The 27,892-nt window shown below is 50.5% G+C and overlaps 12 protein-coding genes across 12 annotated transcripts; 4 read left to right on the top strand and 8 right to left on the bottom strand.

Moving 5' to 3' along the window:
- The first annotated feature begins 661 nt into the window (after nt 1-661).
- Nucleotides 662-2,994, top strand: BDW74DRAFT_58661 (uncharacterized protein). Its single transcript, XM_073733229.1, has 6 exons — nt 662-1,254; nt 1,302-1,400; nt 1,453-1,520; nt 1,567-1,910; nt 1,955-2,024; nt 2,070-2,994. Exons 1-6 carry the CDS (start codon nt 932-934, stop codon nt 2,852-2,854), a joined length of 1,689 nt encoding a protein of 562 aa, XP_073581583.1. The 5' UTR covers nt 662-931; the 3' UTR covers nt 2,855-2,994.
- Nucleotides 2,995-3,104: 110 nt separating this feature from the next.
- On the bottom strand, nt 3,105-4,152 carry BDW74DRAFT_58650 (DUF3245 domain-containing protein). Its single transcript, XM_073733228.1, has 2 exons — nt 3,904-4,152; nt 3,105-3,847 (listed from the first exon to the last, which is right to left on the bottom strand). Exons 1-2 carry the CDS (start codon nt 4,083-4,085, stop codon nt 3,355-3,357), a joined length of 675 nt encoding a protein of 224 aa, XP_073581582.1. The 5' UTR covers nt 4,086-4,152; the 3' UTR covers nt 3,105-3,354.
- A 26-nt stretch (nt 4,153-4,178) lies between these two features.
- BDW74DRAFT_157743 (ABC1 kinase family protein) lies at nt 4,179-6,640 on the bottom strand. Its single transcript, XM_073725192.1, has 3 exons — nt 5,968-6,640; nt 4,569-5,911; nt 4,179-4,480 (listed from the first exon to the last, which is right to left on the bottom strand). Exons 1-3 carry the CDS (start codon nt 6,514-6,516, stop codon nt 4,303-4,305), a joined length of 2,070 nt encoding a protein of 689 aa, XP_073581581.1. The 5' UTR covers nt 6,517-6,640; the 3' UTR covers nt 4,179-4,302.
- An 89-nt stretch (nt 6,641-6,729) lies between these two features.
- On the bottom strand, nt 6,730-9,210 carry BDW74DRAFT_157740 (succinate--CoA ligase (GDP-forming) subunit beta). The gene is made up of 9 exons (XM_073725191.1): nt 9,018-9,210; nt 8,865-8,942; nt 8,729-8,801; nt 8,575-8,674; nt 7,982-8,527; nt 7,883-7,929; nt 7,538-7,830; nt 6,967-7,479; nt 6,730-6,917 (listed from the first exon to the last, which is right to left on the bottom strand). Exons 1-8 carry the CDS (start codon nt 9,066-9,068, stop codon nt 7,345-7,347), a joined length of 1,323 nt encoding a protein of 440 aa, XP_073581580.1. The 5' UTR covers nt 9,069-9,210; the 3' UTR covers nt 6,730-6,917; nt 6,967-7,344.
- A 79-nt stretch (nt 9,211-9,289) lies between these two features.
- Nucleotides 9,290-10,926, bottom strand: BDW74DRAFT_157738 (oxidoreductase-like domain-containing protein). Its single transcript, XM_073725190.1, has one exon. It carries the CDS (start codon nt 10,680-10,682, stop codon nt 9,906-9,908), a length of 777 nt encoding a protein of 258 aa, XP_073581579.1. The 5' UTR covers nt 10,683-10,926; the 3' UTR covers nt 9,290-9,905.
- A 268-nt stretch (nt 10,927-11,194) lies between these two features.
- Nucleotides 11,195-13,201, top strand: BDW74DRAFT_58557 (uncharacterized protein). Its single transcript, XM_073733227.1, has 2 exons — nt 11,195-12,173; nt 12,226-13,201. Exons 1-2 carry the CDS (start codon nt 11,293-11,295, stop codon nt 13,181-13,183), a joined length of 1,839 nt encoding a protein of 612 aa, XP_073581578.1. The 5' UTR covers nt 11,195-11,292; the 3' UTR covers nt 13,184-13,201.
- Nucleotides 13,202-13,254: 53 nt separating this feature from the next.
- BDW74DRAFT_157731 (60S ribosomal protein eL13) lies at nt 13,255-14,866 on the bottom strand. The gene is made up of 5 exons (XM_073725189.1): nt 14,677-14,866; nt 14,544-14,577; nt 14,441-14,487; nt 14,219-14,377; nt 13,255-14,155 (listed from the first exon to the last, which is right to left on the bottom strand). Exons 1-5 carry the CDS (start codon nt 14,677-14,679, stop codon nt 13,718-13,720), a joined length of 681 nt encoding a protein of 226 aa, XP_073581577.1. The 5' UTR covers nt 14,680-14,866; the 3' UTR covers nt 13,255-13,717.
- A 948-nt stretch (nt 14,867-15,814) lies between these two features.
- BDW74DRAFT_157727 (uncharacterized protein) lies at nt 15,815-18,051 on the bottom strand. The gene has a single exon (XM_073725188.1). It carries the CDS (start codon nt 17,558-17,560, stop codon nt 16,157-16,159), a length of 1,404 nt encoding a protein of 467 aa, XP_073581576.1. The 5' UTR covers nt 17,561-18,051; the 3' UTR covers nt 15,815-16,156.
- A 264-nt stretch (nt 18,052-18,315) lies between these two features.
- Nucleotides 18,316-21,228, top strand: BDW74DRAFT_180548 (uncharacterized protein; the record flags this gene model as incomplete). The annotated part of the gene is made up of 1 exon (XM_073729779.1): nt 18,316-21,228. One exon carries the CDS (start codon nt 18,316-18,318, stop codon nt 21,226-21,228), a length of 2,913 nt encoding a protein of 970 aa, XP_073581575.1.
- Nucleotides 21,229-21,279: 51 nt separating this feature from the next.
- On the bottom strand, nt 21,280-22,612 carry BDW74DRAFT_58540 (uncharacterized protein). Its single transcript, XM_073733226.1, has one exon. The coding sequence runs from the start codon at nt 22,409-22,411 to the stop codon at nt 21,332-21,334; it is 1,080 nt and encodes a 359-aa protein (XP_073581574.1). The 5' UTR covers nt 22,412-22,612; the 3' UTR covers nt 21,280-21,331.
- Nucleotide 22,613: 1 nt separating this feature from the next.
- Nucleotides 22,614-26,374, bottom strand: tof1 (putative DNA repair protein (Tof1); the record flags this gene model as incomplete). Its single annotated transcript, XM_073731320.1, has 4 exons — nt 22,614-23,768; nt 23,825-25,942; nt 26,000-26,237; nt 26,291-26,374. The coding sequence occupies 4 exons, from the start codon at nt 26,372-26,374 to the stop codon at nt 22,690-22,692; spliced, it is 3,519 nt and encodes a 1,172-aa protein (XP_073581573.1). The 3' UTR covers nt 22,614-22,689.
- A 345-nt stretch (nt 26,375-26,719) lies between these two features.
- On the top strand, nt 26,720-27,727 carry BDW74DRAFT_180545 (3-hydroxyacyl-CoA dehydrogenase family protein; the record flags this gene model as incomplete). Its single annotated transcript, XM_073729778.1, has 3 exons — nt 26,720-26,803; nt 26,850-26,949; nt 26,997-27,727. 3 exons carry the CDS (start codon nt 26,720-26,722, stop codon nt 27,725-27,727), a joined length of 915 nt encoding a protein of 304 aa, XP_073581572.1.
- Between the last annotated feature and the right edge of the window lie 165 nt (nt 27,728-27,892).

Genomic DNA, 27,892 nt, shown 5'->3' with positions numbered 1-27,892 from the left:
TGTTGGTGGCATTAAGGTGGTGGTCATTATAAGTGAGGGACTCTGGCCTGCATACAAGATCCACCTGTCAGATTATCCTCGGCAGACCGGTAAGCAATATATTATCGACCATGTCCATAATCTAGAGCGTGTACTATGAACTGGACATGGTCCAAAGCCTATAAGCATCTAAGTTTATAGTGCTTTAATACTAATATTAAGTACTATGGCCCAACCGCTGTACGGTGACTATGCTCCCAATTATCCGATTCTCTACCGTACCATACAAAGCTAGTAATCACCCACGCTTGGTGGTTTGTAAACCTGAGAAACTTCGAAAGCGTCTCTCTTGGCCTGGCGGTCTTTCAAACTGAGACACCACCACCACACCGGTCCTTATGGGCGCAATAGTTAATCAAAAGCTGGCAGCTTCCTGCAGATCCATCTTCATGATTCTCGAGCTATCGCCCCATTATTATACGATCATTCCGCTGATCTTCTCTTTCATCTCCATTCCTCCCCGCGAAGCTTTATCGTGTCTTTAGTCCAGCCAGCAAAAGCTCTACCCACTTGCGGTCTGAGACGGACCGACGGAGAACCAGACATTGGCCCTACGTGAGACATCTCCTCTAAAAAAAATAGGGAACCCATATTATTAAACGGGAACCTTTTTTGAAGGAATCCATTGATGACTCGGGAAGCAGAAGCGGAGACACAGTAGTACTTGGTTGATCTGCTTGGCCCAGACTCTGGCTATTATTATTATACTACCTATTATCAGCTGCCTCGTTCCGTTAATGCTTCCGCATGTTTTTTCTCAGATGCTGCTCTCCTCTACTCACCTTTATCATCCTGACCAGACCAGCTTGACCGCAGAGAGAAAATTTCGCCGTCGTGTTCCTTCCCGTCCCCCGCCTACGGCGTGCGGCCGACCCCCTGTCCGCCGCGCGAAATGAGCAACGCCGTCGCCTCTGGTGCTACAGATGCGCCGGGCAGAATACGGAAGCTTCCTGTTCTCTCGTCATCTGTCCCGTCCGGCACATTGACGGGTGAACCGATGGAGGTCACTCCGCCTCCTTCGGCCGCCACTAAAAGCGCCCATCATGGTACTCCCGATAGTGATCGAGCGGGCGCAAACGCTACAACGACTTCCAATGGCTCTCCGGACTCTGGAAACCCCAATAATCATGCGACGCACGGTCAGGCTATCGGTGCCGCAGCGGCAGCCCAACAACCAAAGGTCGTGCAGACAGCCTTTATCCATAAGCTCTACAAGTATGTTCCGCATGGCCAAATTGGGAATACTGCTGATGCTTCGTTAGTATGCTGGAGGATCAGACTATCCAGCATCTAATATCATGGTCCAGCACCAACGATAGCTTCGTCATGTCTCCTACCTCGGAATTCTCTAAAGTCCTCGCGTTCGTTGTTCGGCCCTCGCCTGCTCTCCTGTCGCTAATTGACACTATGTAGCCAATACTTCAAACACACCAACATTTCGTCCTTTGTGAGGCAGCTCAATATGTACGGTTTCCATAAAGGTATGCCGCTTCCTGGCCATAGCCAGGCATCTGCTAACTGTAGCAGTGAGCGATGTCTTTCATACTGGATCTCCCGACTCTGCGCTTTGGGAATTCAAACATGGCAACGGGAATTTCAAACGTGGCGATCTCGTTGGACTGCGAGAAATCAAACGCCGTGCATCGCGACATGCATTGATCCATCGAGACTCCTTCCCTAGCCATAAGACTGCCGTCTCCCAACCTGGTACGCCCGCGGAACCTGTTCCCGATGCGACTGACGCTCGATTGATGCAACTGGAACACATGGTCTTCGAGATGCATAATCGCCTCATTCGGGCCGAGGAAGGGAACGCGACATTGAATAATAGGTGCCAGGCTATGACGGAGAGTATCACCAGGTGTCATCAAGTAAGCGCTTTCGCCTCTCTTTATGCGCCTGCTAATCATCATAGTGGAGCTATTCATTATCCCGATTTCTGCAAGGAATGATACCTGACCGCGAAAGCTATCTATACCGAGATGGTATGCCGATATGCCGATACCAAGACTTGTGCTGACGTATAATAGTGGCCAACATGCAAGCCGAACTGGAAAAGCACCTAGACGTCGTTCGGGCCCTTGAACACCCCGACCCTAGGCTATTGCATATACCAAGCGTTGCAGTTGACCCTGGTCCCCCGCTATCCCCTCGGCAGATGCCGCAAGATGATAGCCGGCGACCATCTTTTGTAACATCCAATATGATTCGACCACCGGTCCCTCCTCATTTGTCTGCCTCACCCCGGCGTTTCGGCTCAATTGGCGCGGCAAACTCTTCACCGAACTATAGCCGCCCCCAGGTCCCATCTATAGTCACTCCGCAGCCACCTGCTCCCCATCCTCTTTCATCCGCGTCTTCTCCGCCAGGTCCCAACCTTGCGCGCCGACATACTTCAGCGGATATTCGGCAGCATGGTTGGCCGCCACCAGGAGTTTCTCCATTTCCTCCGAATCAACCATCTTCGCAGGGACCCTCCCCTTGGTCGCCTTTACCTCTTCGCACACCGACATCTAGCGACCAGCAAGTACGGGATGTATTAGCGCAGTATGAAATGGGAGCGCCGCGCCGCTTCCAACAAGACATTTCCCGACACGCCACCCCGCCGCTGCATCCCGACCAACAGGGACCAACAGATAACGGCTGGGCTTTTGGCGGGCCTAGATTCCCTCGACACGAGTCTTCTTTGCCTGCGACCCGCCGATCCAGCATGGCTAGCAACGTACATTCTCTTCTCAACCCCGCCGACACCGCCGAAAGACCTGATGAGGACCAACATGCCGCAGAGGATCGAAAGCGGAAGCGGCTAGAGTGAGACAACGCTCTCTATATTTACATTGGGGGATATGTTTGACGGCGCAACATTCTTCGCTTTGGGACGAAAAGAAGAAGATACAAGGTCATTTTTATTACTATTATACACCTTGGCTTCATATTATTACTGTACAATCTAGGCGTGGATTTTCGGATACCATGGTTGTGCTCGGGAGAGCAGCCCTATTTTCTACTATCAGCTCATCTCATTTCCTTCGCAGGTTTGTCGCTTGGGCATAGTATAGTGCCGGATTGAGCTGAACGCTCAGGCATCTTATGCATGTTGCATTGTCTCGCCACATTTGGCTTCATAGAGCTTATTCCCCGCATTGGCATTGACTGTCTCACTTCTAGGACACAGAGAATGGGCCTTGACGCGCTTCTGACTCCCGTGTCTCAATCAATTGACACATACACAGACAACATGGCAGTTTTGGAGTTTTGTGGAGAAGATCGCATTGGGGTATATTGCAAGATTTTCAGGTGCCAAAATGGAGGCGTTCATCGCTTCTTCCTCTTTTTTGACCGCTCTGCAAGTATCTCGTCTAGAAAACTCGTAGCCTTTTTCCTCCCTTTTGACTTTGGTTCTTGTGAGCTGGCTGCCTTTCTTTCATCCGGCTTCTCGCTGTCCATGTTCGTCGCTTCGCCATCCGCACTCGGGGGCTGTACCGTAGGTTCAGTATTCCCCCCTGCCTTCCTCTTTCTCGATGATGCTTTATTGCCAATTGAAGCTGCGCGACCTTCGTCGTCATCGTCATCATCATCATCTCCAACTCCGGAACCTTGCTGGTCGTAATTATCCGTCCCCTTTAAAACAGGATTCTTTGACGCCGCCAAATCAGCAGCCGCTTTGCGCGCCTTCTCCTTCTCAGCCATAACCTTCTTATAATTCCTCCCAAGAAGCTGTCTCCGTAGCGCGTCGTTCGAATCAAGCTCCCTGCGGTTCCAGCTCCCGTCCGCGGCTTTTGATGGCAGTGGCGCTCCGAGACCTAGTCTGTGTTTCAAACTTAGTTTTGAGTTGGGCACCTCCAGCAAATAGTAGCGACGCACGTTTCAGGAACAGCTGTGAAAATCTCCTCTTCCTCTCTTTGGAGCTCGGCGTCGGTTTTCGCATTGTTCGCTTCTGTTGCAGGTGCTGCGGGGAGCCATGATGCAACAAGGCGCTGGCTGCGAGCGAGGGCGATATTCGCCTTGTTTAGGATGATGTCCGTGTCGGCTTTTGAGAGCGACATCTTTGCTCACTTTTTTCGGGGTTAATGGAATTGGATGAGGCTCAAGGTCTTTTTGAATTATTCCTAGACGAAAGCTTGGCGCGCGGCCGGAATGGAAGAAGTATTATCAGTCATCAAAATATATAGATCACTATAAGCCATATTATATAGACAATCAGAATACCCCGTACCCTGTAATCTAAAAGAAAGCCTTCAATGAAAGTGAATTCTATCGCATCTAGACATTAGGCGACAGTTGATCATACTTTACACAATTCTCCACACTCTCAATGCTCGCCCTAAGTAAGCCACGGGCTTCTAGACCGACCCAAACACGAAGCATCGAGGTGTCGCCCGACCGAACAGTCTTTAAGAAAGTGGCGTTGGAACCGAGTTTCCGCAAGATCGGAAGGGCACTGGAAAAAGTGTCAATACAAAAATGGATTTTGAGCGGGTGGCAGCTCGATTATCTCGAGCAGTAAGGCAGGGAAAATCAACGCTAACCTCTTGAAGAGATCTAGATCAGGGTCCATGCTCCGGCCAATGCCTTCGAGAAGGAGTATCGAGATGACGACGTTGACAAAGTCTCCTTCTAGACGAACATGATGGCGCCGGACCATAGATAACACTTCGCTAAGAACGTCACCAATCTTGATATTCCCTAGCGCAAATGTCCGCGACTTGACGCCTAGGACGAGATGTTGCATCCTTAGCGCGAAGATGTCTGGGTCGATGACTTCCTCTGGCTGGCGACACCGCTCAACCATAAGTTCACCCGCACGGTGGCCGTCAAATTCGGCGACCGCTCGGAAGAGAGCAAGAAAGTTTGCACGGTTGGTCTCATTCAGCTGTGTCACTAAACCTGTATCAATGAATATGAGTTGCGGCCTGTAACCCTCCGCGCTGAGCTCGTTTAGAGCCTTTTCCCATTCGCGCGGATCATCTGCATGTGGCCGCAGTCGCGCAAGTACGGCGTCCGCTACATCAACCTCCTTTGTAGTGGGCGCCTCGTCTGCGCGGGTCTTCTTGCGAAGAGACAAATCAAGCTCGCTTGGTTGATAGAAACGGACCATGATGTTGCCGGGATGCAAGTCAGCATGTACAAAGTTGTCGAGTAGAAGCATATGGAGAAAGGCATCCAGGCCTTCGTTGGCGATTTCATGCTGGTATACCCCCCCTCCCTTTTCTAGGAATGTTGACAAAGGTATGCCCTGTGCAAATTCCTCGATGAGGACCTCACGAGTACTGTAGTCCAAGTATGGATAAGGGAACCAGGCTGTGGTACGGGACCTGAACTTCTCACGGAAAATTTTGAGATTTGTGGCCTCAATTCGAAGATCGAGCTGTAGCTTCATCATCTCCCCGAACTGAGCGACCTCATCAGGAAATGAGAGCCAATGCATGGTTGGGATCGCGTTGATTAATGAGGCAAAGAAATACATAATGCGCAGGTCCCTGCGGATCAAGCGCTCAACACGAGGATGGAGTACTTTGACTGCAACGTATGATGACGGGACACGCCGGGGGCTGCTCTTGACCAAGACGTCAACGTTCTTTCTGAACTTGCCTCCTGGAGTTTGAGGTTCAGATGTAAGTTGATTATCTGAAAGGTTGGCAAGATTCGGCTTGAGTTTTGCCTTGTACACCTGCGCGATGGCGCCAACCCCGAGTGGCTGCTCATTGAATTCTTCAAAGATATCTTCAAAGGGCATTCCATCAAACGCTTTGCGTATTATCCGCTTAGTCTCCTGCAATGAATGAGCAGGCGCATGCGAGTGTAATGACGACATGATGTTGCACATTTGTGGAGGGAAAATGTCAGTGCGTGATGCAGCCCATTGCCCAAGCTAAGAAAAAGATATCAGGAAATGCTTTCAATATGAGATAGTTTGGACGGGTCTACCTTAATGAAAGCAGGACCCGCGCGCTCCATTGCTCTGACAAGAAAGCTATACCACCACAAGGTGCCTGTTCGGGCCCCATCCTGGTCTTGAATGCGCTTTCCGATCCATATTGTAGGCGCCGTCAGGATGACCGGCAGGAAAATGACGACTAGATGGAGGAACCGGAAGCCGGTAGCTATCGTGTCGTAGACATAGTGTACCCAATATGCCAGTACAGGTCCTCCGAGTCCTAACCGTTCCTCTGTCTTTTCGAGGATATCTTCTCTAATCTCCTGGCGCGAAGCATCTAACATCAACTTTTCCCCAGTTTTATCATCATCTTTTGTATCCGCCAATTTGACGAAAGCTCCGGGGCCAAGCGCTGCAAAGAGAATAGTTCCAGCTCCTGGATTTCTCCTTGGATTTCCCCTTGGATGGCCTCGCGCTGGAGGTTGCGGACATGACGGTCGTGTAAAGCGGCGGCTCGGCGGCGGATTGAGGCGAGCGAACAGCTGTGAATTTCTACCACAAGTTGAGCGGAAACCGCGAAACTGGAGGAATATCCTCATGTTCTCACATGTCAAGCATCAAATGCCATGGAGAAATGAACAAGATAGGTAGTGCAGATAGTTGTTGGGTGTAGAGGTGGTAATTTCTGCGGAAGTTGAAGGAAGCTCTCCGCGGGTGCTGCCGACGTCATTTTCGTTACCGGTGTCAATCAATCTTGGGCTGGTATGATTGTTTGGTGTGATATAACTTATAAGCTACACTGCATAGCCTTAATTTTTATATGCGTATATTTCCTGATTCTTGCTCCTCAAGTAAGTTTGCTTCCCTTGTTTGTCTATGGAAGTGACCCTGTTTTATTCTACGCCTTTTCCCAAAGTTCAAAGCACTTCGATAAACCAAAGGAGCATTGGTACTATTTCGGAAATTCAGACGAACGGACACTCTGATCTAGGACTTGCAGGTGAGCATTCTAAGAATCAAAAAAGAAACAGTATGCTTATTCGAGTAAGAAAAATCTGGCATCCAACGGAGGCTCTCTTTCGTCCATGGTCGGTGTTGGGACAGAAAAGCTTGACGATAGGAAACTAACCAACAAAAAAGATAGATATACAAAATAATGAATGCTCTCTATTATAGGTTCTCCTGATCCATTCCTCAAAGAACCAAACACGTACCCCCATTAGACCTATCCTGCCCACTGTTTCGGTGCACTTGGACCGATTAGTCTGTGGGCAGTAGGACTCTGTTAGCGTCACATCTGGCAATTACAACATACCATCCCTCCTTCGCTCATCCCTTTCCAAGTCGATTCAGCGAAACACCCGGTTCACCAGAGAAAAAGAAATGAACAAGGAGGCACTGGATGGCTAAAAGGGTTCGATCGGAGCTTAGATACCGAGAGTAAATTCAACGCCAACATCAATGTCGCGCGCAGTCTTAACAATTTGCGACAATTGAACGGACTTTTCCGCAGCGCTCTGAAGGTCCTCGATGGAAAAGATCTTGAGGCCGGATTCGTTGATCTACAGGAGTTAGTTGCTTTACAATTAATTACAATTAAAGAGAGTGAAGCGGACGTACCAGCTTGTGAGCCTGCTCCATGTTGGTGCCCTGCAACCGGGCAATGATAGGCGTGCGTAGACCCATATCCTGAACAACATTGATCAGACCCTGAGCGATGGCATCGCAGCGGACGATACCACCGAAGATGTTGACGAAGATAGCCGACACCTTGGGGTCGCTTGTGATGAGCTCGAAAGCAGACTTGATGGCAGCGGGAGTGGCACCACCACCAACGTCAAGGAAGTTAGCAGGGCTGCCACCGTTGAGCTTGATGATATCCATGGTGGCCATGGCGAGACCAGCACCGTTGACTATACATTCGGTTAGCTTTAGAGAGCCGAAGACGCGTTCACGTATACGCACCCAAGCAACCAATGTCTCCATCAAGCTTGATGAAGTTCAAACCGTGCCTATGATGGGAATTAGAGCCTTGCCTACATAGCAAAAACGGCAAGAACCTACTCGGCGGCCTTGACCTCATCAGCGTCCTCCTGGGTTGTATCCCTCCATGAGAAGATCTCCTTCTGGCGGAACTCGGCGTTGTCGTCAAAGCCCAACTTGGCATCCATAGCCAAAACCTGGTGGTCGTTAGTCTCGGACAGAGGGTTGATCTCAATCTGAGTAGCGTCGATCTCCATGAACGCCCTGTAGAGGTTCTGGATGGTCTTCCTGGCGTCATCGATACACTGATCGGAGAAGCCGAGCTCCTGCGCGATCTTGGTAGCGATTGCGTCCGTCACACCGACATTGATGTCGATAGGAGTTGTGATAATGGCTTCAGGGGTTTCTTTGGCAACAGCCTCGATATCCATACCACCCTGCGACGAAGCAACAATGACTGGGCCCTGGGTTGCGCGGTCCATGAGGACAGCAAGGTAGAACTCGCGGCGAGCAAACTTGCGCTCGACAATGAAAACAGAGTTGCAAATGCGACCAGCGGCGCCGGTTTGCTTAGTGATGAGCTTCTGGCCGATCATCTGGCCGGCGAACATCTTGGCCTCGGTGGGACTGAACAAAAGTTAGAAAAAGCCGGGATAGCTCGAGATTGAACTCACGAGTAAATCACGCGCACACCACCCTTGAGGCCATTGTCAAAGTGACCCTTACCACGGCCACCAGCGAGAACCTGGGCCTTGATAACCATGTCATCGTTACCTGCAAACGCGCATCTTAGCACAGCGCATCAAATTGTCCATGATTGATATATACCGAGAGACTTGGCAACCTTCTCAGCCTCCTCTGCCGACCGAGCGACTTCACCCTTTGGCACGCCCACACCGTACTAAATGACATTATCAGTAAGATAGTCGAGTTACCGCGCGATCGATGTTTATTGCCCACATACGGATTTGAGTAGGTTGGCGGAAAGGTATTCATGGATGGAGAGATTCCTCTGTTGCTGGGCAAGGCGCGAAGAAGAACCCTATTGATGAGAGCGACCATGTCAATAAAACCATATCATCGGGCGATAGATATTTTCATAGCTAAAGGATCGTACCGTGGCAGCTCTGAGCGCCGCAACTGGCCGGCTGCGGACAAGGTTGAACATAGCGGAAGGAGGAAAAACGACGGGAATAAAGAGAGGAGAGGGTATAGAAGTCAAAGGGGGTAAGAAGAGAGCAAAGAATGATCTCCGGCTTTCAAACTTGTTTGATGTTCGGGGGGGTTACGGAACAGCTTGGATGCGCTTTGTAAGTCACGTGATTTACATACGCTAGTCAGAACTTCTCCGTCCATCAGATAAAAATGAAGTCCTTGGGGCGGCAAATCTTTTACACGGAGTCGGCGCGGCTTTTCCCTATCTCTTGCATCTTCTCTCGCTATATAGTGAGCCTTCTAAGCTCTTGGTGTGTTAAAGAAAGCCCGCTCGACTCCGGACCATGGACGGACGATGTCAGGATCGGAAATATACAAATCGATCTCGATCTCTCCTACCGGTATCTTGGATGCGAAATCGTGTTACGGGCACCGTACCACTTGAGCTGGCATAGAAAATTGATATTACGATGTAGATCCCGAGCCTTGACAACATAACCTCAAGTCAACTACACTGGAGGGAGACGTAAGCCGCAGTGAAGACCAACATTCCGCTGATAGGTAGTGCTTGGGTTATAAAATCCAGCCAAGAGGTTGCTAAGGCTGATTCGTTCTTAGGAAGCACAACACTGAATAACGCTTCAGAGATTGAGCTTCGAAGCCTGACCTAGTGTAGGAACAACTTTAGGTCCAAAGCAAGCGGCAATCATTTTTGGAATAATTTGTATGCGTAATGATGCATAACAAGCCGTTAAACGGTCATGTACAGTCTAAAGATCTATGGTGTATATACAATTGACGAGCATGGACATCATGATAGCATAATGCGTTCAAAGAATCTGCGAGGAGCTCAAGCATTGCTCTCCTCCCGATGAATCTGCTTCAGCCTCTTTTCCGTCTTCATGAATTCTCGGATACCCACAGGGATATCCGCAAACAAGTCATCTCCAGGTCCAGGCATTGACCAGTTCGTCTCACTACCGCCACCGTCATCATCCATACTCGTGCTGGCCGTCGCATCGACCGGTGTTTTCGGAATAGCGGTCGGAACAACCTTTGGTGACTTTGATGTACCGCCTTGAGCCTTGGCCTGCGCAAGCAATGCAGCCCATTCTTCCATTTCATCTCGATAATCGTCCCATACACAATGTACACAGCCGCTCATGCAGCAGTTGTCCGGCTCTTCGGGCCTCGGCGGAATTGGGACCCCGTTCACGGTCTTCCATGCAGCATTTGACCCCGAGTTATAGCGTGAGGATCGACCGGGGCCAGCTAATCGAGTTCCAAAAACAATCGCCATTTTTTCCTCCGGCGACTGCGGCAACTCTTTTGTGTTGGGAGGCGGCGTTTCTGACTTCTGCTCCGGCGCGGAAGGGGAAGTGGTAGCTTGGCCGCGGTGCAAAGAGCGAGCAGAAAGAATGTCGGAGTAGTACCCAGAAAGTGGATAGGCTTGCGAAGCGCCTGTGCGGTTTGAATCTAGGTTGGCATTGTGATGATGCCGCGGAGGTGGAGTACGGCGGTGGCGCCTAATGTTCTGCGCAAGCGAATCTCTAATTTGCGAAAGTGACGAAGATCGAAATGACCTATATAGCGAGTGTCGCACAGCGACCAGTGCGTGGCCCTCCATGGTGCTTATAATGAACAGGAACGAGAAAGTCAAGAAGATACTCCGTAAATGGACGCGGGAAAGGATATCGTCATTCGGCCTTTCTCCGAATCAAGTCGATCAACTGCGAACACTGCAAACAGTACAAACAGACCATGGACCACAGTATCAGATGTATGGCTCTATCGACAATCAGATATGAATCTAGAGTGGATAAACAATATAGGTTGTTGGCATTGCTGACTGTATATATGAAGTATCGCCGTCTGAGCTAGACCCTTATTTGCGGAGCGAAGCGTAGCAACTATTAAAGTCAGTTAATTGCTGGGTTTTGAATTCTGACTAAGCAGAAATCCAGCTTTTTTGTTGGTCGGTCGCTCTTAACCAATTATACCCTCATCCGCTTAAGACCGAATACAGATCACGTGGGTAAAGCTAGGCCTTTTTGGGCCATGGTTCTGCCTGACTCCCCAGGCTACAACTCGACCAGCGTCGCTCTTACCACTCCGCAACGCCCTTGGTCCACTGGTAAGCGGGCCTCCTGGGTATCTTACCACCCACTGTCTGTGCCGAATGGGAAAAGCCCGAACAAATCAACAACAGCACAGCAACCGTTACCGGCGCGTCGCAAATGGAACCCCCTCGGCCGAGAAATGCATCGCAAAGGCGTTCTCCTCCACGATCTTCTTTCCTGGCGCCGACGAAGGCAAGCTTGGCGCGCTCACATCCTGAAGACTTAGAACGCGCCTTGACTAGATCCCCTTCGAGAACATCCGCGCGGAGTGCAAGCCACGATGACAGGAAGAAGGCGGCCGAAACGAGGGCTTTTGGGCTGCGGGACAGAAAAGCCCTCAGGCCCTCAATTACTTTGACGGACAGCCCTGCAGGCTCTCTTAGCACAAGCCAACAGTCACAATCACCTCTTACCTTCGCAAGCCAACGTTCGAGCGGTCTAGGTGCGTTTGCCGCACCTCCACGGCGCGTATCCAAAAGGATCAGCGCCTCTGATTTCATGTTTCAGTCTACCTCAACTTCACAGGAAATTGGGCTGTCTCAAAACACCCCAGAGGGTCAGTTGGCCTCTGAGTTGGGTAGCGTAACAGGCTTGGACATGTCCGAAGATGTTTCCCCGCCTGATGGCTTCGACGAACCCGATCTACCCCCAACACCGACTCAATTAGGCTTGGAGCCACCTCCTGGACGACCAAAGGGACTATTAAGCAGCAGTCCTAGTATGCAGCATGGAAAGTGGGGGAAACGACGAGCGACAGGAGATCTGGAAACCAGCCCCTCGAAACTTAGAACGGTAGACTATGGCAATGAGCCGGAGAACTTTACTGTCACGACAAATGATGTGCTCTTTCCTGACTCTGTTTTCAAGAAGAGAAAGCTCAGGCAAGAACTCTCGACTGAACTGGAGTCTCTCAAACAAGACATCGCCAAACTCGAGGGGCTATGCGATAAACTCAATCAAAAAGATGAAGAAATCGAGCCCCATCTAAACAATATAAGGTGAGTGTTACATGATCATCCATAAATATGGCCAGTAGACTGACCTCTCAAGTTCTCTGTTGATTTCCACGGACTCGTCACATGCCAATTCCGGCGCTCCTCAAACCACAATCTCATCGTTTATATCTACACTCCTGCCCTTCTCAACAAAACGTCAGTCGAAGCCACGTCAGGCTTCAACTGAATTTAATCCTTTTGCTCTGGATCAAAGCGCGCATTTGGACCCGTATTTAACTGCCCTTGCTCCATTGAGAATCACCGCATTAGCCAACAGCATCACTAAGTCAGACTCCGGTACTTTTGTAGAGAGGCATCAGATTAAGCTCTCCGCGCCCAGTCCCTTTCCATCAAATCTCTACAAGATACGGATGTCTTACGAGACTAACCCAGAAACGCAGTCCGTCATATCTCTTGCAGCATCTGTCGAGGGAACGGGCCTCGCCTATCTCCAACCATGGATCAATAAACGGCTAGAAAGCCCGCTTGGGAGACTAGATGTCTCGGGACTCTGCTGGGGTATCAATCGCTACTGGGAAGCATTAGTATCGCGTGCTCAAATATGGGCTCAAATAGAAGCCCAGCACTCAACGCTAATACCTGGCCGAAGCATACTGAAGGACCCAGTGGATCCTGAACTGATCAATAAAAAGATACTTACCACGTCCGATATCCGACGAATCCTTCCACACCTCGAACGTACTTCAATGCCGTTTGAGTCAAAGCAGAGCGCCCTTGGAGCCTTCTTGTCATGCGAAATCACGATCAACGACTGGACCGCAGAGCCGGAGTTAACTGCTACAATGTGCGCGTCAACGTTTGGTTACGACAGCAGCTCTAATGAGAAAGTGGAACAAGAATCGAAGAAGTTGTTCCAAGCGGTTCTGACTGAAAACACCAAGCAGCAGCCAAGAACTGCGGGCGCTTCTGACGCGCAAGTTATTGTCACAGCTACGAACTGCGTACTAGATGCTCTATTTGGGGTGCGGAACGGAAAACATAAGTTTAAGTAATTCAATTGGCCGTAATGTTGAGGAAGTGCCCATGATTACCTACGAGCAAATAGCAATTGCGGCATCCAACCCAATGCCATATAAACTCGGTTTACCATAGTAAATATTAGAACCATGGTTCTAACCAAGATCGCAGACGCAATCTGATTGTAGTTGTTCATAACGAACAGGGGATCACCAATGCCATATAAACCCAATTTACAATGTAGTGACATATTTGAACCGTGGTTCTAATCAAGATAGCAGACGCAATCTGGTTGTAGTTGTTCAAAACGAACAAGTGATCATAAAAATCTGGACATTCGCATTTCATTCAGGGTAGTTCAGAAGCACCTTTTTTTATCTCCGGGTAAGAAAGAGCAAAAAGGACATAAGTAAAAAGAGGAACATCGGGACGCCAGCCATTCCCAAGTCATGCCACACAGTACACTTGGTAGATTGTAGAGTAAATCCCCAATATGAAAATCGACGACAACCGGATTCATCATTAGCTGAGAATTTTTGAGCACATGTAATCAGTTAGGTACATGGAGCTTATTTCTTAGCGGCAGACTCCTCCTCAGCCTTAGCCTTAGCACGCTTCTCCCTGGCGCCCTGGTAGCGGGCCTCGCTGCGAGCTTCCCGCAGGCGGCGGTATGCAGCCTCTTCACCCTTGGGCAGGTCGTCGCGCTTGATCTCAGTCACGGCCTCCTCAGCAGTAGTGTTCTTGATGGGCAGAAGAGCGCCAACGTTGGTGGCGTAGCCCTGGGTCTTGCCCTCAGCGGCGAAAGCAGCCTTGGCAGCGTTGACATCCTCGGCGGAAGAGTCAGTCTTCTTGAATTGGCCGCTCTTGCGGGGGAAGACGATCAGACGGGCCTTGTAGTCCTTGAGGCGGGCGACATTGGCGACGAGGGACTCCTTGGAGTAGTTGGTCCGGCGGTGGTCAACAGCGATACCGATGGTGGGGGCGAGCTTCTTAGGGATACCGGCCTCCTGTTCAATTGATGAGTTTCCGTCCTAATCCAAGAAAGAATTGCTCCCGCAAATATTATTCACCTTGAGCTCAGCGAGAGTGAAACCACGACCGGCACGGACACGGCGGTTGTACTTGACGGTAGGGCAGCGGACAACGGGGCGCAGCTTGTCGACGGGGCGAGGGGCAACAGCGGCGGCCTTTGCCAAACGGGCCTCACGACGGCTGTGCTTGCGACCGGCCTGTATCGGAAGGAATGCTTGTCAGTTTATCACATTCGCAAGAAAAATTTCGTTTGATCGCACCTGTTCGAAATGTACGCGGACACGACGCTGCCAGTCCTTGTGGAAGTCTACAACATCAGTTACTCAGTTCTTTCCCATTCGTTCGAAGGAAAACAAGACTTACGGTGCTTCTGAATCTGGTTGTTGTGCTTGATCGCCTATAACACCCAAAAAAAACCTGGTCAGCATCTGTAGAATAAAATCGAGTTTCATCTCTCATTTATTCCAAGCAGAAATATGAGTCTCCTAATACGCACCATTTTTCGTCGGTCGTGTGGTTGTCGTCGGGTCGTCAAGTCGTTGAATTAATTTTTTTTGGTGTGAATGGCGCCTCGCTTAGGAGCCCGGCTCAAGGCGACTTCATAGTCACATGACATAGACTTAGTCATCACAATTTTTAGCTGGGTCTAGGGAGGTTTTTTTTATCGCAGGTGTTATGTATCCAAGAGTTAGAGGCCTGTCGAATTCAATATGGCCAGGTCCGATCTAGTTCAACCCGTATCTCCGCTAATCTTCTTTCCGGTTCTTGTTTTATGCTCCCCATCGTCAGGACTCCTTCACCCGGGCAAGCCGAGTGTTAGGTTGATTATTGTCTCAGTGCGTTAAGCACTATGCCATTCAAGCAGGCGGAACCAACTGACAGCCTAGCTGAGTAGGGGGGTACAGCCGCGGGATTTCTTTGATGGCATGTTCATATCCCATTGATCCCAACCTCGGCTTCGAAATTTATTCTGCGTACATCACAGGTCCACGGGTTGAGTTAGCCTGATATCTTGAGCTGAGGTTCTCGGTTCAACAGGATTTGCGATTGACGACTGATGGTCCGTGGTAACCTATGTGCTGGCGTCACTGTTAGTTTCAACTCGTATTTTAAGAATGCTTCGTGTTCAAGGATGCAGCGGTATTACCTGATGCTTCGAGAAATTTCACCAAGTACTCCGCATCATCCAGGACTCCTTGTCATCGGCACTGCCGACGAACAAGATGCCCCAGATGGGGGAGACATAGTTGGTCTCAATTGCTGTTTCCGCGACGTCCATTGACGCACTGCCATTGCCGATACAGTCAGAAGGCTACTCACCCTCCTCATCCTTGTCCTCACCACCTTACCCTCACCCTCACCCCTACCCTCACTCTCCTTAGCCCAAGGAACATCCACCTGTCAGTGTATCCGCGGCATAAGCAATATGTTATCAACCAGGTCCATAACATAAAGTGTCTACTCTGTACTATTAATTGGAATGGTCCAAAGCCTATAAGCGTGTAAGGTTCTAGTGCTTCAATACCAATACTAAGTACCCAACGGACTATGGCCTAATCACTGCACGGTGGCTATCTAGACAGGTAGACCTTCCTTATATGCAGGCGAGAGGGTGTACAATGAATATGAATGTGTTGCTCAGCAGATGCACCCCTCTAGACTTCAGGGGCGTAGCTCATTCAAATTTCTAACCTTTCTGCCTATCATCACAACCATACATGCGAAGAGATTACTCCCGATCACGAAGAAAGTCGCCCATGCCTATAAATGTCATCATTCGTCATAAGTACCTGGTTGGAGTAACGGTTCAAAAGAGAAAACAAAAAGACAATCATCGCTGGTCTGGAAACATCAGTGACTTGCTGAAACAAAAGAAAAGACGCTCGTGATAAGACAACGTTTGGACCAAAGGCATAAACATAAAGCACAATCGTATAGGATAAGCCTCAGAAGTCAGAACAGAGCCCGTTCGCCGCTTAGTGAATGCCGAGACCCACCTGTCCCTCCGCTTTTGATTTCTTTGAGCTCGCACCGTCAAAACTTGCTTTGCGTTTAAGGGTATTATTACTGTTCGCAGGCCGCTCAACACCCACTTTCCTCACTTGGCCAAACAACTTTGTTTGGAGGAGTGTACTGGTTTTGGAAGCTGGATTGACAACACCCCGCATGTTTTGATGGATAGTCGGATGGTTGCGACGAAGCATGCTAGTTGCAAGAGATCCCGTCTGAGACCGAGGGATATCTTCCTCAGTCTCGGCTTCCTCGATATCAGAGGCGGAGATTGTGCTATCTCTATCACGGTTCTCGTCGCTGGACTCTCTACCAGGAGTGACGTACTGACTTTCCTGGTGAATCCTCTGTGCCTGAGATGGTGTGATGGGGAGTGAGGACAAGGAATGACTGCCCCGCACGTGCCCAGTCGCATGCTGCCTATGAGTTCTATGTCGTGGGGGTGTAAATGTCACACTAGATTCCCTGTTGAGGACACGGTCCGCTGCGAGAAGGGCTGCAAATGGATTGCTGTTATCAGTGTTATCCAACCCCCCTGGCGGCTGAGCAGCTGGCGACGTCGGTCCGTACTCGATCATCCGAGAGAAATGTTCCCGGTTCTCCCGGATGCGCGTTTTTAGCAACTGGTTCTCCTCTTTTAGCCGATCTGACTGGTCCTGTTCTTTTTCAATGAGCTTCTTGGCTCGTCGCAGTCTTCTGTCAAGGGTAGCGTTGGTCCTCTTGAGTTCCTGATTGCGCTTGACGGCAAGTTTCAACTCTGGATTGGAAGGCGAAGGCATCGGCTCTGAATCCGAAAGAAGATGACGGCTACGGTATTCGGTACTTTGCAGTATTTCGGCCTCCCTCCTCGCAAGCTTATGCTCAACCTCGGCCCGTTTGATAGCCACGTTGCTCCTGAATGATAATAGCCCGTATTGCAACTTGAAGTGAAGCGCGGACACACGAGCCTCTCGGGCGACCCCAAGGAGCTCCTTGGCAATAGCGCGGAGTCTAACTTCATCGGCAGTATCGATTTCGTCGTCTGTTGGAAGATTGTCAGACGCGCCGTATGCAGCACATAGAGTCTCTTGGATATCTGGCGAAGGTGCAAGATAGGAGCTGGATCGAGATCGTGACTCTCGAAGCGGAGCTCCGGGAATCTGCGTTGATGGCGGCGGCGTCATATCTGATGAAGGGAGCGATGGGGGAGAGATGTACTTGAGGTTATCGGAGTGCGGAGACCTGCTTCCTGCCCGTAAACTCAAATTAGGCGATGCGGAGAGGGTTGCGCGTTGCACTGGGGTGACCGGGCGTGAGATTTCAACCGGAGGGGCAAGGGAGCTTTGCGACACTTGAGGCTCGGAGATCTGCGACATGGCCGTAATTTTCATATGCGCCTCGCCAGGTGTCAAGATATAGTTGATGTATACAGGCGTCTCAACCGTAGTACTGCTCGGGGCGTCGCACGATGAGGTAGATACCAAGATCTTGAGACTATGACGACGCAACCTCTTATCGATTAAGTAGGGCGGTATAAGTCCTTAGAAGTGATGGGTTATTGTGGTTTGAGGTGGGATGAGGTCCCGATCGGTTACAATCGCGGGGTAAAGGCGAGAGTACTGTATATGAGCCAAACCAGGAGTATAAGGGGGACTTCAGGGAATGGGACTCAAGTGAGACAGTTAGGAATGAGTGATATGAAGCAAGGAGGACGAGGACAAATGGGAAGGATGAACGTTGATGCCTTAAGATGAGCTGGCGCTGACCCGTGGACGCATCCGGAGGAGGCTGGGGATGTCTGTGCGGGCCAATCATGTTTGTTGATGAGTCCAGATCCGTAACTCAGGCAACAGGGAGCTAGGATCTGGAGCATAGACAGGATACTGGGCCAGCTTGAAGATCAATCTATCATGCATACTAACCACTTTTGGCCCATGGTCTCGTTTTTTCAGTGCTGAATGCGCCCCTGGAGCTCAAGGAGCTCGTCGCCAGTCAGTCCTTTTCAGCTATTCTTTACTGTATCATAGGTTCTCTATGAACCTTGCACCGGACCCCTCGTTACCCCTCCACAGCGTCATGGGCCTGCCCTGAACCTGCCACCTTTTTTAGATTGATACATTAGTTTACCCTGGAATTCGACGCGACCATGGATCAGCAATTCACAACGCCGTCTCGCCTCCCTCGCCCAATCTCGAGAATCCCTTTGCCTACTTCGACCATCAGCTCAGCTTCGCTCAAACCCTCACCATCGCGTGAGAGACTTAGTACCGATTCCGGACTGAAAATTAATAGACTCCGACGGCCCTCATCAGAATTTAAGAAACCGCTTCCGAGAACCTTACAGCCGAGGAATGCTCGGAATGGATACCAGCAAAAACGGGTTGCCTCCTTGGCAAGTGACGGGGTAGGCTCGGAGAACGAGAAGCTGCTGGATGCCAGAGACAACAGCTTCGAAGATACGATTTCACAAGAGACTGAGCATCGCGGTCGCGTACGGCCATCTTTGTCGGAAAGAACGATTGAAACCCTATCCCAGATTCCGCCGTCTCCGGCCTCTTCCAGGAGGCCATCAACCATCTACAATGCAACTAGTCCGATACGCTCCCCATCGCGTCCGCCGTCTTCCATGACCAGCTACTCAAGGTCGCCCTCCCGGTCCTCCACCTCTCGTCAGTTGAGTGGTATTGACTTTCTCTCCGGCCCTCCATCCAGCGTACGATTACCGTCACGGCCTCGCCCGCCGTTATTTGCGAACAACCCGGCTAGTGATCATACTCCTATGATCAGTGCGGATGCCGCGACGAAGCTGGCAAAGCCCATGGCGAAAAGGAGTGTCTACGCAGGCTCTGGTCTAACCTCAGAATCGCGAGGCGCATTGAGTAGGGCACCCGCAGACGGCACGATGGCACCGCCAGCTCTGCAAGTAAAGAAAACCCGCAAGGTTCAGCCAAAGACGTCCACTTCGAGACTCAACTCGGCGGCCAAAGCAGCTGCAGTGCCTGAAATTGCAGAGTCAACCTCGCCGGATACGAAAAAAGCGACAAAATCGTCTAGCGCCCTGAGAGAGAGCATTGCAAAAGCCAAAGCCGCACGAAAAGCAGCAGCACAAAAAGGGCCCCAGGCATCGCCTCTTGATGCGTGGACGGAAGCAGAAATCGATGACCCGTTCAACCAACGGCCCAGGGATTCGAACAAAGGCTTACTTCGGAAGAGGCTAGATGCAGGCCGGGCAACAGGTGTCCTCAATATTGCTGCCATGTCTTTGGCGACTCTCCCTGATGAGGTCTTGTCAATGTACGATTTCGATCCCAACGGGTCTACAGACTGGTACGAAAGTGTGGACTTGGTCAAATTTATTGCTGCAGACAACGAGTTTACTGAGCTCCCGGAAGCGGCTTTTCCAGACATATCTGGTGAAGTAGATATGGACTCGGACGACAAGGGAAATCAATTTGGGGGATTAGAAACCTTAGATCTGCACGGCAATCTGCTAGAGCGTCTTCCAATAGGTTTCAGAAGGCTGGAACGACTTCATACGCTAAACCTCTCGAATAACAAGCTAACTATGGACGATATTGATGTGGTCCTTGAAATAAAGAGCCTGCGGGATCTCAAACTTGCAAAGAATCAACTGGCAGGCTCAGGCTCTTTTCTCGAAGGTATCGACCGACTTGCCAATCTTGAAGTTCTTGACCTTCACGATAATTCTATCACTACCCTTCCAGGAACGATTGCAAACCTCAAGTCCCTAAGAGTGTTAGACGTGGGACAGAACCAATTGGCCTCCCTCCCATTCGAGGCGCTATGCACACTCCCTTTGAGAGAAATTATTGCTTCCAAAAACAGGTTACAGGGCGCTTTATTCCCTGCCTCCGTGGACAGGATGGATTCTCTACAAACTCTGGATGTGGTTGGCAACGAACTCTCAAGTCTTGCAGAAAGCTTGATGCTACCTGCTTTGCAGACCCTTGCAATCAGCATGAACCGGATTAGGACCTTACCTAATGTCACCACCTGGCAAGCGCTTCTCACTCTATCAGCCGAAGACAACAGTATATCAGAGCTCCCATCGGGATTCACCGAGATAAAGTCCCTGAAAAATGTGGACCTTACTGGCAACGATATCACTAGATTGGATGAAAGAATCGGCTTGATGGACAACCTCTCTACTTTCCGCATCGCTAATAATCCTCTTCGCGAACGCAAATTCTTAAGCATGGCCGTGGAGGATATGAAGCGTGACTTAAGAAATAGATGTGAGCCTGAGGTTCTTGAAACAGATGACGAGGAAGGTTCCGTCGCTACGCAATTCACTCTTGCCCCAGAGACGCCAGCTCAGACGTCGGGCTGGCAGCTCAAGCCAGGGGGCGTACTGGACAGGTCCTACACCGATCTGTCAGACTTTGAGGTTGACAAACTGGAGACTATCAACCCCAGCGATGTCAGATACTTATATTTGCAACACAATAGCCTGCGGTCGTTCCCTGTCCCAGCTCTCAGTTTGCTTGCAGTGAACTTGAGCGATTTGGACTTATCCCATAATCCGCTTGATTTCTCTCTTTTTACTTCCCCATTGACGCTGGCTAGCCTACAGACCCTCAATCTATGTGCCACAGGTCTCACCAGCCTTGAACCGGTCATGGCTAATCTTCAGGCCCCTTCATTGACCTTCCTTGATGTGTCGTCAAACGGCCTCACTGGGTCTCTCCCTCGCATCCGAGAAGCATATTCGAAAATGGCCACGTTTCTGGCCGCGGAAAACCAGTTGGATAGTTTAGAATTTGAAGCCGTGCAGGGTCTTCAGGTGCTTGATGTGAGTAACAACAACATCAACTCTCTCCCACCGAAGCTTGGCCTACTCCGAGCCGACGGCAAACGTGCCAACTGGGGCGGCGATTCAGCTTTACCGTTGCGACGATTTGAGGTGGCTGGGAATTCTTTTCGGGTTCCACGTTGGCAGATTGTCGCTAAAGGAACGGACGCTATACTTGAATGGCTCAAGGATCGTATGCCTGCAGAAGAATTGCATGAGTATGAGTCGGGTGATGAAGAAGACTAGCCGCCTGTTCTTTATATCAAAGCCTGTGCTTACGGCTTGCGACTGTACATAATTATTTTCTAGGTTCATGTTTTAGTCATAATTATTCTTAGGGTAATTGATGTTAGACTATGGTCTTGATGACTTCCTCGACAACCTTGGTCCATGTGTGTGACCAGGTAGTGAATTTGTCCCCAGCATTTTCCTGCTTCAGGCCCCAAGGCAGAACGACCAACTCGATTGCCTTGAAGGCCCTCTCTTTGGTTTTACGGAGTTGACGCGTAAATTTGCCAGGATCATCCTCATATAGCGCACCAGCCACCTCGTCAATATGATCGGGGATCCGCTGTAGATTCCTCATGACTTCTTCCAGAGTTCCAACGTCACCCGGCGCCAGCGGAACCGGCGCCTTCCTCAGCCGATTCGCAATAATGGCGGGATATATCTGCGCAACAGGCTTCAAGATCCTCAGCGCATCCTTTTTCCGCGCATGAAGCGCAACACTGCCTTCGTCATCTTCGTCTTCATCCGCGTCATCCTCTCCATCCGCAGTAAATCCATTCCTGTCACCATCGAGAAGGTCATCGAAGAACTCATCGCCCTCCTCATCCGGGTCCCACTCCTCAATCTCCTCCACCGCATCCCTCACCAAGTCCCTATACTGCTCTGCCCGCTTCACCAATAATCCAACAACGCCCTTCGCAGCAATATCAACCAGCACATCACAAGCATCCCACACGCGCCCCGCCACAGCCGTGACAGCATTCTTCTCCGCCTGATCCAAGCTCTTCTTCTCGGCCTTTTCTTCCGCAATAATCTGCACTTCCTTGATTAATAAAGACAGCTCCTTTAGCGCTGTCCCCGTCAGAACGCGGATCTCTGTTTGGAACGTCCGCGTATGGGACTCTGGCGTTATGAGGAGCGCGGCCGTGACCAGGGACGGAAGAACGGATTCATTCAGTGTCGAGAGTGTTGTCGCAACGGCAGACGGCGTGAAGGGCGAGTTTATAGCTAGTAATGAGAGTTTCGTGACATGGGATTTCAGCGCCGTGGAGGATGTCGAGAGGAGGGGGAGGGGGTCTAGGTCTTTGTCCTTTTCGCTCGCCGCGGGGGTGGAGTTGGTCTGGGTCGTGGATAGAGTGGACTGGAACTGCTCAATCAGGGTGAGGGTCGTTTTGAGCACGATTTGGAGTTTTTGCGACATTTTGACGGCGTGTTTGACTCGTGATATGGCGTAAAGGTGGTGTTTTGTTGGTTGAAGCGCAGAGGAGAAATTTTATGGAGAGCCTGAACTGCGGGGCCGCTGTTAGGGTTGAGCGGGGTCACCTGTCGTCGTCACAGGTACGAAGTTCGCTCTCAGCATAAGGTACATCATAGAAGGGAAGAAGATAAGCTGGTGTGTTCCTGGTCTATATAATTACGCCATGTTTACCATGTCCAAAACAAAAACTCCTCATGTCTCATTAATACAGTAGCCCGCCATCATTCCGAGTCGCTTTCCACCACAAACCCTGCCCGCATGCGCCGACGGTTTGGGGCCGTCAATGGCGTGTCTTCTTCATCTTCTTCGTTGGCATCCTCGTCGGTTTTAGGGCTAGACACGCCGACACCATCATTGTCGTCATTCGCATCGTCATCTTCTCTTTCTCGGATCCGGCCAAATGCTAGGTCATCACCAAAGTAAAGCTCGTCTTCTGCAGCAGCCGCCGAGGCCTTGTCCATGCCACCGGCATCATTTGACGACTCCACAGAAGAGGCCCGCGACCGCATGTCCGTGTCACTCATGAGGATATCGTCATCTTCGAGCTCTGAACTGGCCTCGCGGCTGCGTCTGCGGCGCTTTCCGGCAACTTGTTCTTCGCCGGCGGTTATAAACTCATTCGCGCGTTTTGCCCGTTTCTTTGTAGATTTCTCCCCTGAAACCTCGGTTCTCCCAAGCATCAATGCCTGCTTGATCCGCTCCGACTGCTCTTTGCGCCTCTCTTCTTCGAGACGGAAGAACTCCTGGTCCGCCTCATCGTCGCTTTCTTCATCACTGGCGTGTACATAAAGGTCACTCTTAATCTTAGCCAGACGCGATCTAGTGTCCTCCAGCCGCGCCTGACGACGTTCCTCCAATGTCTCCTCATCCAGGGGCTCTTGTTCTCCCTTGTCCTTCTTCTTCTTCCTCTTTTTCTTCAAGTCGTTGAGCGCGTTCGCTTTTGCCCGGGGATTTGCAGGGAATAGTGGTCCATCAGGAACAATATCTTCGCCTTCCGAGTCAGACCCGAAATTGACATCATGGGTTTGGTCAGCCATGCCACCACGCGGCTCGTGGCCATACTTCTTGCGCAGTAAGTCATTTGGATCACGTTCGTCGGTGATTCCGATCACCAGCGCCTTATCAATCACGGCTTTCAATTCCCGCAGTTCATCCGACTTGAGTTGCGACGGGATAGCCCAGCTAGCACCTTCCACGTTTTCTATTCCAAGACGCTCAAACTTGAGCAAAGTCATTAGGAGTCGGAGTTTAGCGTTCAGGAACAGGGCTTTTTTAAACGATTCATCCTGCGACTTGACGGCTGTGATGTGTTAGTTAGATGGTGGCTACGGCGTTCCAAAAACTAATAGCACTTACAGATGATAGGGCTCTGAGTATCGCGAGGCTCTGCGAGGTCGACATCTTGGGCATTCAATTCCCAAGCTTCTCTTTCGTCTGCTGCCGACCCCAGGATTTCGCTAGTCCACTTGACAAATGAACTCTGCTCATCTTTAACCAACGCAGCTGCTACAATACCGAGCTTCTCCTCCGGGGTTGAAGCCGCCTTGGGGTCAACCTCCAATTCAGCCGGGGCCCTTTTATTGACGGCTATTGTCTGCTTCTCGTATCCGTACTCAAGATAGAACGCGGTAGAGTTGATCTTGCTGAACAGCAATTCCGTGATCAGGGCAGGCCGCTGTTCGAGCTTTTTGAGGAGCTTGCGAATAAGCTGCCGGACCAATTCCTCCCATTCTTTGAAGATTAGTTTGCTAGAATCCATGCCACCGGGGCCTTTGATCATACGATAAAAGAGATTGAGGATATCGACTCGGAACAAAAGAACAGTCATCTCCTGCTTGAAAGCTACCCGGTAGAAGTAACGGTGGGCGCGCTTCAGCTGTTCGGTGTTCAGTTCCTTGTAGAATTTGGTAAACGCCACGAAGGTGTCGACACATTTCTGGTTTGAGAATTTGGCGGCAAACCGCGTGAAGTCGAATTTGCGTTCCTTTGACATCTTTTCGGCTTCGGCATAGTCCTCGTCCTCCGATGCTTGCTCCTCCTCGTTGCCCTCATTACTTGGTTGCTCGTCACGCTTCTTCTTTCGGGCTCGCCGTCGTGATCGAACTTGCATATCGACATTTTCCTTAGAATAACGTTCCAGCATACGCAAGAACACATGTGACAACTCGGTACAGGCATCCAGGTAGCCGAATCCTTGATCTGTGTACCCACGAATGATGGTGATTATTCGATCAAGTGTTGTTTCCTCGTAGAAAATGCGATTTTGGATGTTCTCCGCAATTTCCTGGTCTTCTTCGAGGGGCGACTGTGCCATTTCTTGTACAGTCAATAGAATCTGTGTAAAACATCTCATGGCAGCATTGAGATCTTCCCACTCCTTGTTGTCCAGGCTATTCTGCATTGATCGGTTCAGGAAAACAAACGTTTCCTGGTTAAAAACACCAGCAACCAGCCCAAAACTATCTGGTTCCAATTCTTTTCCAGATTTCTTCTCATTCTGAGCAAGCTTCTCGCGTTGACGCGCACGCCGAGCACGCTCTGCTGCTAGAAACCAGGAAACTGTGTAGAGATAGTGGCGCTTGTTGATATCCAAAACACGAACCGATTCGCGTTCAATCGCTTTGCGGACATGCACGAAGAGTGGGTTAAATCCTGAATCCAGAAACTCCTCAACGAACGTCCGCAGCTTCGCCGTAGCCGATGGGCTTATATGAACTGGTGTATCGAAGTCATTGTTTGCCGTCGTGTCTTGAGCTTTTCGAGGTCGCCTAGGTTTGTTCCATTTTTTGCTCTGGTCCATCTTGTGTAGCGTCATCTGTCCATCCCTGAGCACGTCCTGACCGGAGACTGTTGACATCTTTGCATCATCCCGCTTAACCCAGATCATCGTTCCGAAGCGGCCATGTCTTGTGGGTGCGTTCTTCGCGTACTCTCGTCGCATGGAAGTCTCCTGCTGCAGCAGATCGTTCAACTCGTCGGTGCGCTTTGCAGTTCGCTGGGCGTCATTCATAAAGAGCTTTTCAACGTCGATACCCTTTACAATATGAAACAGTGTTTCAAGGAGAGGGATATCCAGCATGTTGAAGTCGTCGCTGACGTTTGAGCACATCGTAAGCAGGAGAGCGAAAACGTCCTGGTTATGGAACGCGTTGATCGTCGCCGACCTCGAGGTTTCTTCCTCTTCCCCCTCTGCTGCGAGACGAGCATTTGCCGTGATAACCGCAATATTCCGCAGCAGATAGAGCGTGATCTTCAAGATACCTTCGTCGCGCGCCGTCCGTTCTGATCGTGGAACCGCCATGCTGGGAAGGCCGATGCGGATGACAGCTCGCAAAAGACCGCAGCTGGCAAGGTTCAATATGCTGCGCTTATAACCCACTTGTGCTTGTTGTAGGTAAGGTATGTGGCGATGGTGGTTGACTGTCATCTCCCCGTGGATTTCCAAGGGCCAAGTCAATGGTACTAATAATTCCACTGCGAGCTGTCAGATATAACAGTTTGCGCGAGAAGGAACATGCGCCAGGAACCTACCACATGCCAGCGCTATCCTCGACATATACTTGCTCTGCTGTCCCTCATTCCACCAAAGTGAAAGGATTTGGATAAGGTCGCCATTGACCAAGTTCGCTTCCCCCAGACATCGCGCAACATCCATTCGGTTGAATTTTTCATCATATAGCTTCAGCCATCGCTTGATATCCCGCAAACACGACAAGGCGTCGTCTCCGAGGACGTATTTATCCGCATCATCGCCATTGAATCCTCCGAGCTGGAGGGACTATCAGTCAACACGCTCGAGACGAAATGATCGAGTACACTTACCGCAGTGACCAAACTGTAGACGTGAGCGCGGACCTCGGGGTCGACCACTTCAACGGTCTGACTCAGGGGCACTGCTTCCTCCATCACGGCCCGTTGACTGTATGTTTACCCTCCTTCAGATGTTCATCGTCTCTATCAATTGCCATGAAATTAACAGCCTCGCGTCTAGCATCGACCAATAGTCACGCGTCATTGCGCGTCGCCGCCTTCAAGGACGGCAGTCGGATCTGCGGAGAAACCAAAGAGCCGCATAGCCGAGGATAGCCGATGACGTCGGATCACATGGGTGTCTTCTAGATAGCGGACAACTCGGGGGCTTCCTTCACTTCGTTCTAGACATTGTTTATTTTGTATTCCTCTCTAGAGCCTGTACTTGTCTTGAAAATGTTGTCTCCGTCACTCCATGTCCTCTGCCGCAGAGGCGCTTCAATGCGCTCTCGGGCGTTCAGCACATCTTCCGCCGTCCAAGCTGCCGAGGTCAAATCACTGGGAGTAATTGGAGCTGGACAGATGGTTTGTTGCCTTGGAATTGCTTCTCGACTTCACTAACATTAGCCAGGGACTCGGGATTGCTCTCGTCGCTGCTCAGAAAGCTCAAGTCCCTGTAAAGCTAGTTGATAACTCTCAGGCATCGTTAGACAAAGGCCTGAAGTTCGCGGGTGTGTATGACCATTTAGCCCCTAGCCCAGTCCCTAACTTTATATAGACAAATTGCTCGAGAAGGATGTTTCCAAAGAGCGCATCACAAGGGAAGCGGCAGACGCCGCACGCGGTCGCATCACATCCAGCCTGAACCTGGACGACCTCTGCTCGGTGGACTTTGTCATTGAAGCTGTCCCCGAGATCCCCGATCTGAAGACATCCATATTCTCCAAGCTGGCGCAAATTACCCCTAAGCATGCTATTCTCGCCACGAACACCTCGTCCATCTCAATCACCAAGATTGCAGCAGCTACAACCACAGACCCTACGGACCTCCAGGCTCCGTCGCGAGTCGTCTCGACCCATTTCATGAACCCCGTCCCTATTCAGAAGGGTGTTGAGATCATTGCCGGCTTGCAGACATCTAAGGAGACACTCGACACCGCCATTGCCTTTGTCCAGCGCATGGGTAAAATCGCAGCCGTGTCCGCGGACTCTCCTGGTTTCCTTGCGAACCGCATCCTCATGCCCTATATCAACGAGGCGATCATCTGCCTTGAGACCGGCGTCGGCAAGCGCGAGGATATTGATAGCATCATGAAGAATGGCACCAATGTGCCCATGGGGCCCCTGACGCTGGCCGACTTTATCGGACTGGATACTTGTTTGGCGATCATGAATGTTTTGCATCAGGAAACTGGAGACAGCAAGTACAGGCCGTCTGGTTTATTAAAGAACATGGTCAATGCGGGCTGGCTAGGCAAAAAGTCCGGAAAGGGTTTCTACGACTACTAAGACAGCTGCAAATACAGTAAATCATGACGTTCCCATTCAGATATCCAAGAATATTATGGAATATACCAGCTTCGACGTCAGGAAAGCTAACCCCCATCGTCCTGATAGGCGATGCGGCGCATGGGACGGACAAGTGCTGCTGCTCAGGGATGTCCGAGATACTCG

This window comes from Aspergillus multicolor (assembly GCF_047715735.1).
Source record: "Aspergillus multicolor strain CBS 133.54 unplaced genomic scaffold BDW74scaffold_22, whole genome shotgun sequence".
Lineage (NCBI taxonomy): Eukaryota > Fungi > Ascomycota > Eurotiomycetes > Eurotiales > Aspergillaceae > Aspergillus > Aspergillus multicolor.
The sequence above is the reverse complement of the archived record's forward strand: the minus strand, read 5'-3'. Positions and strand labels throughout refer to the sequence as shown.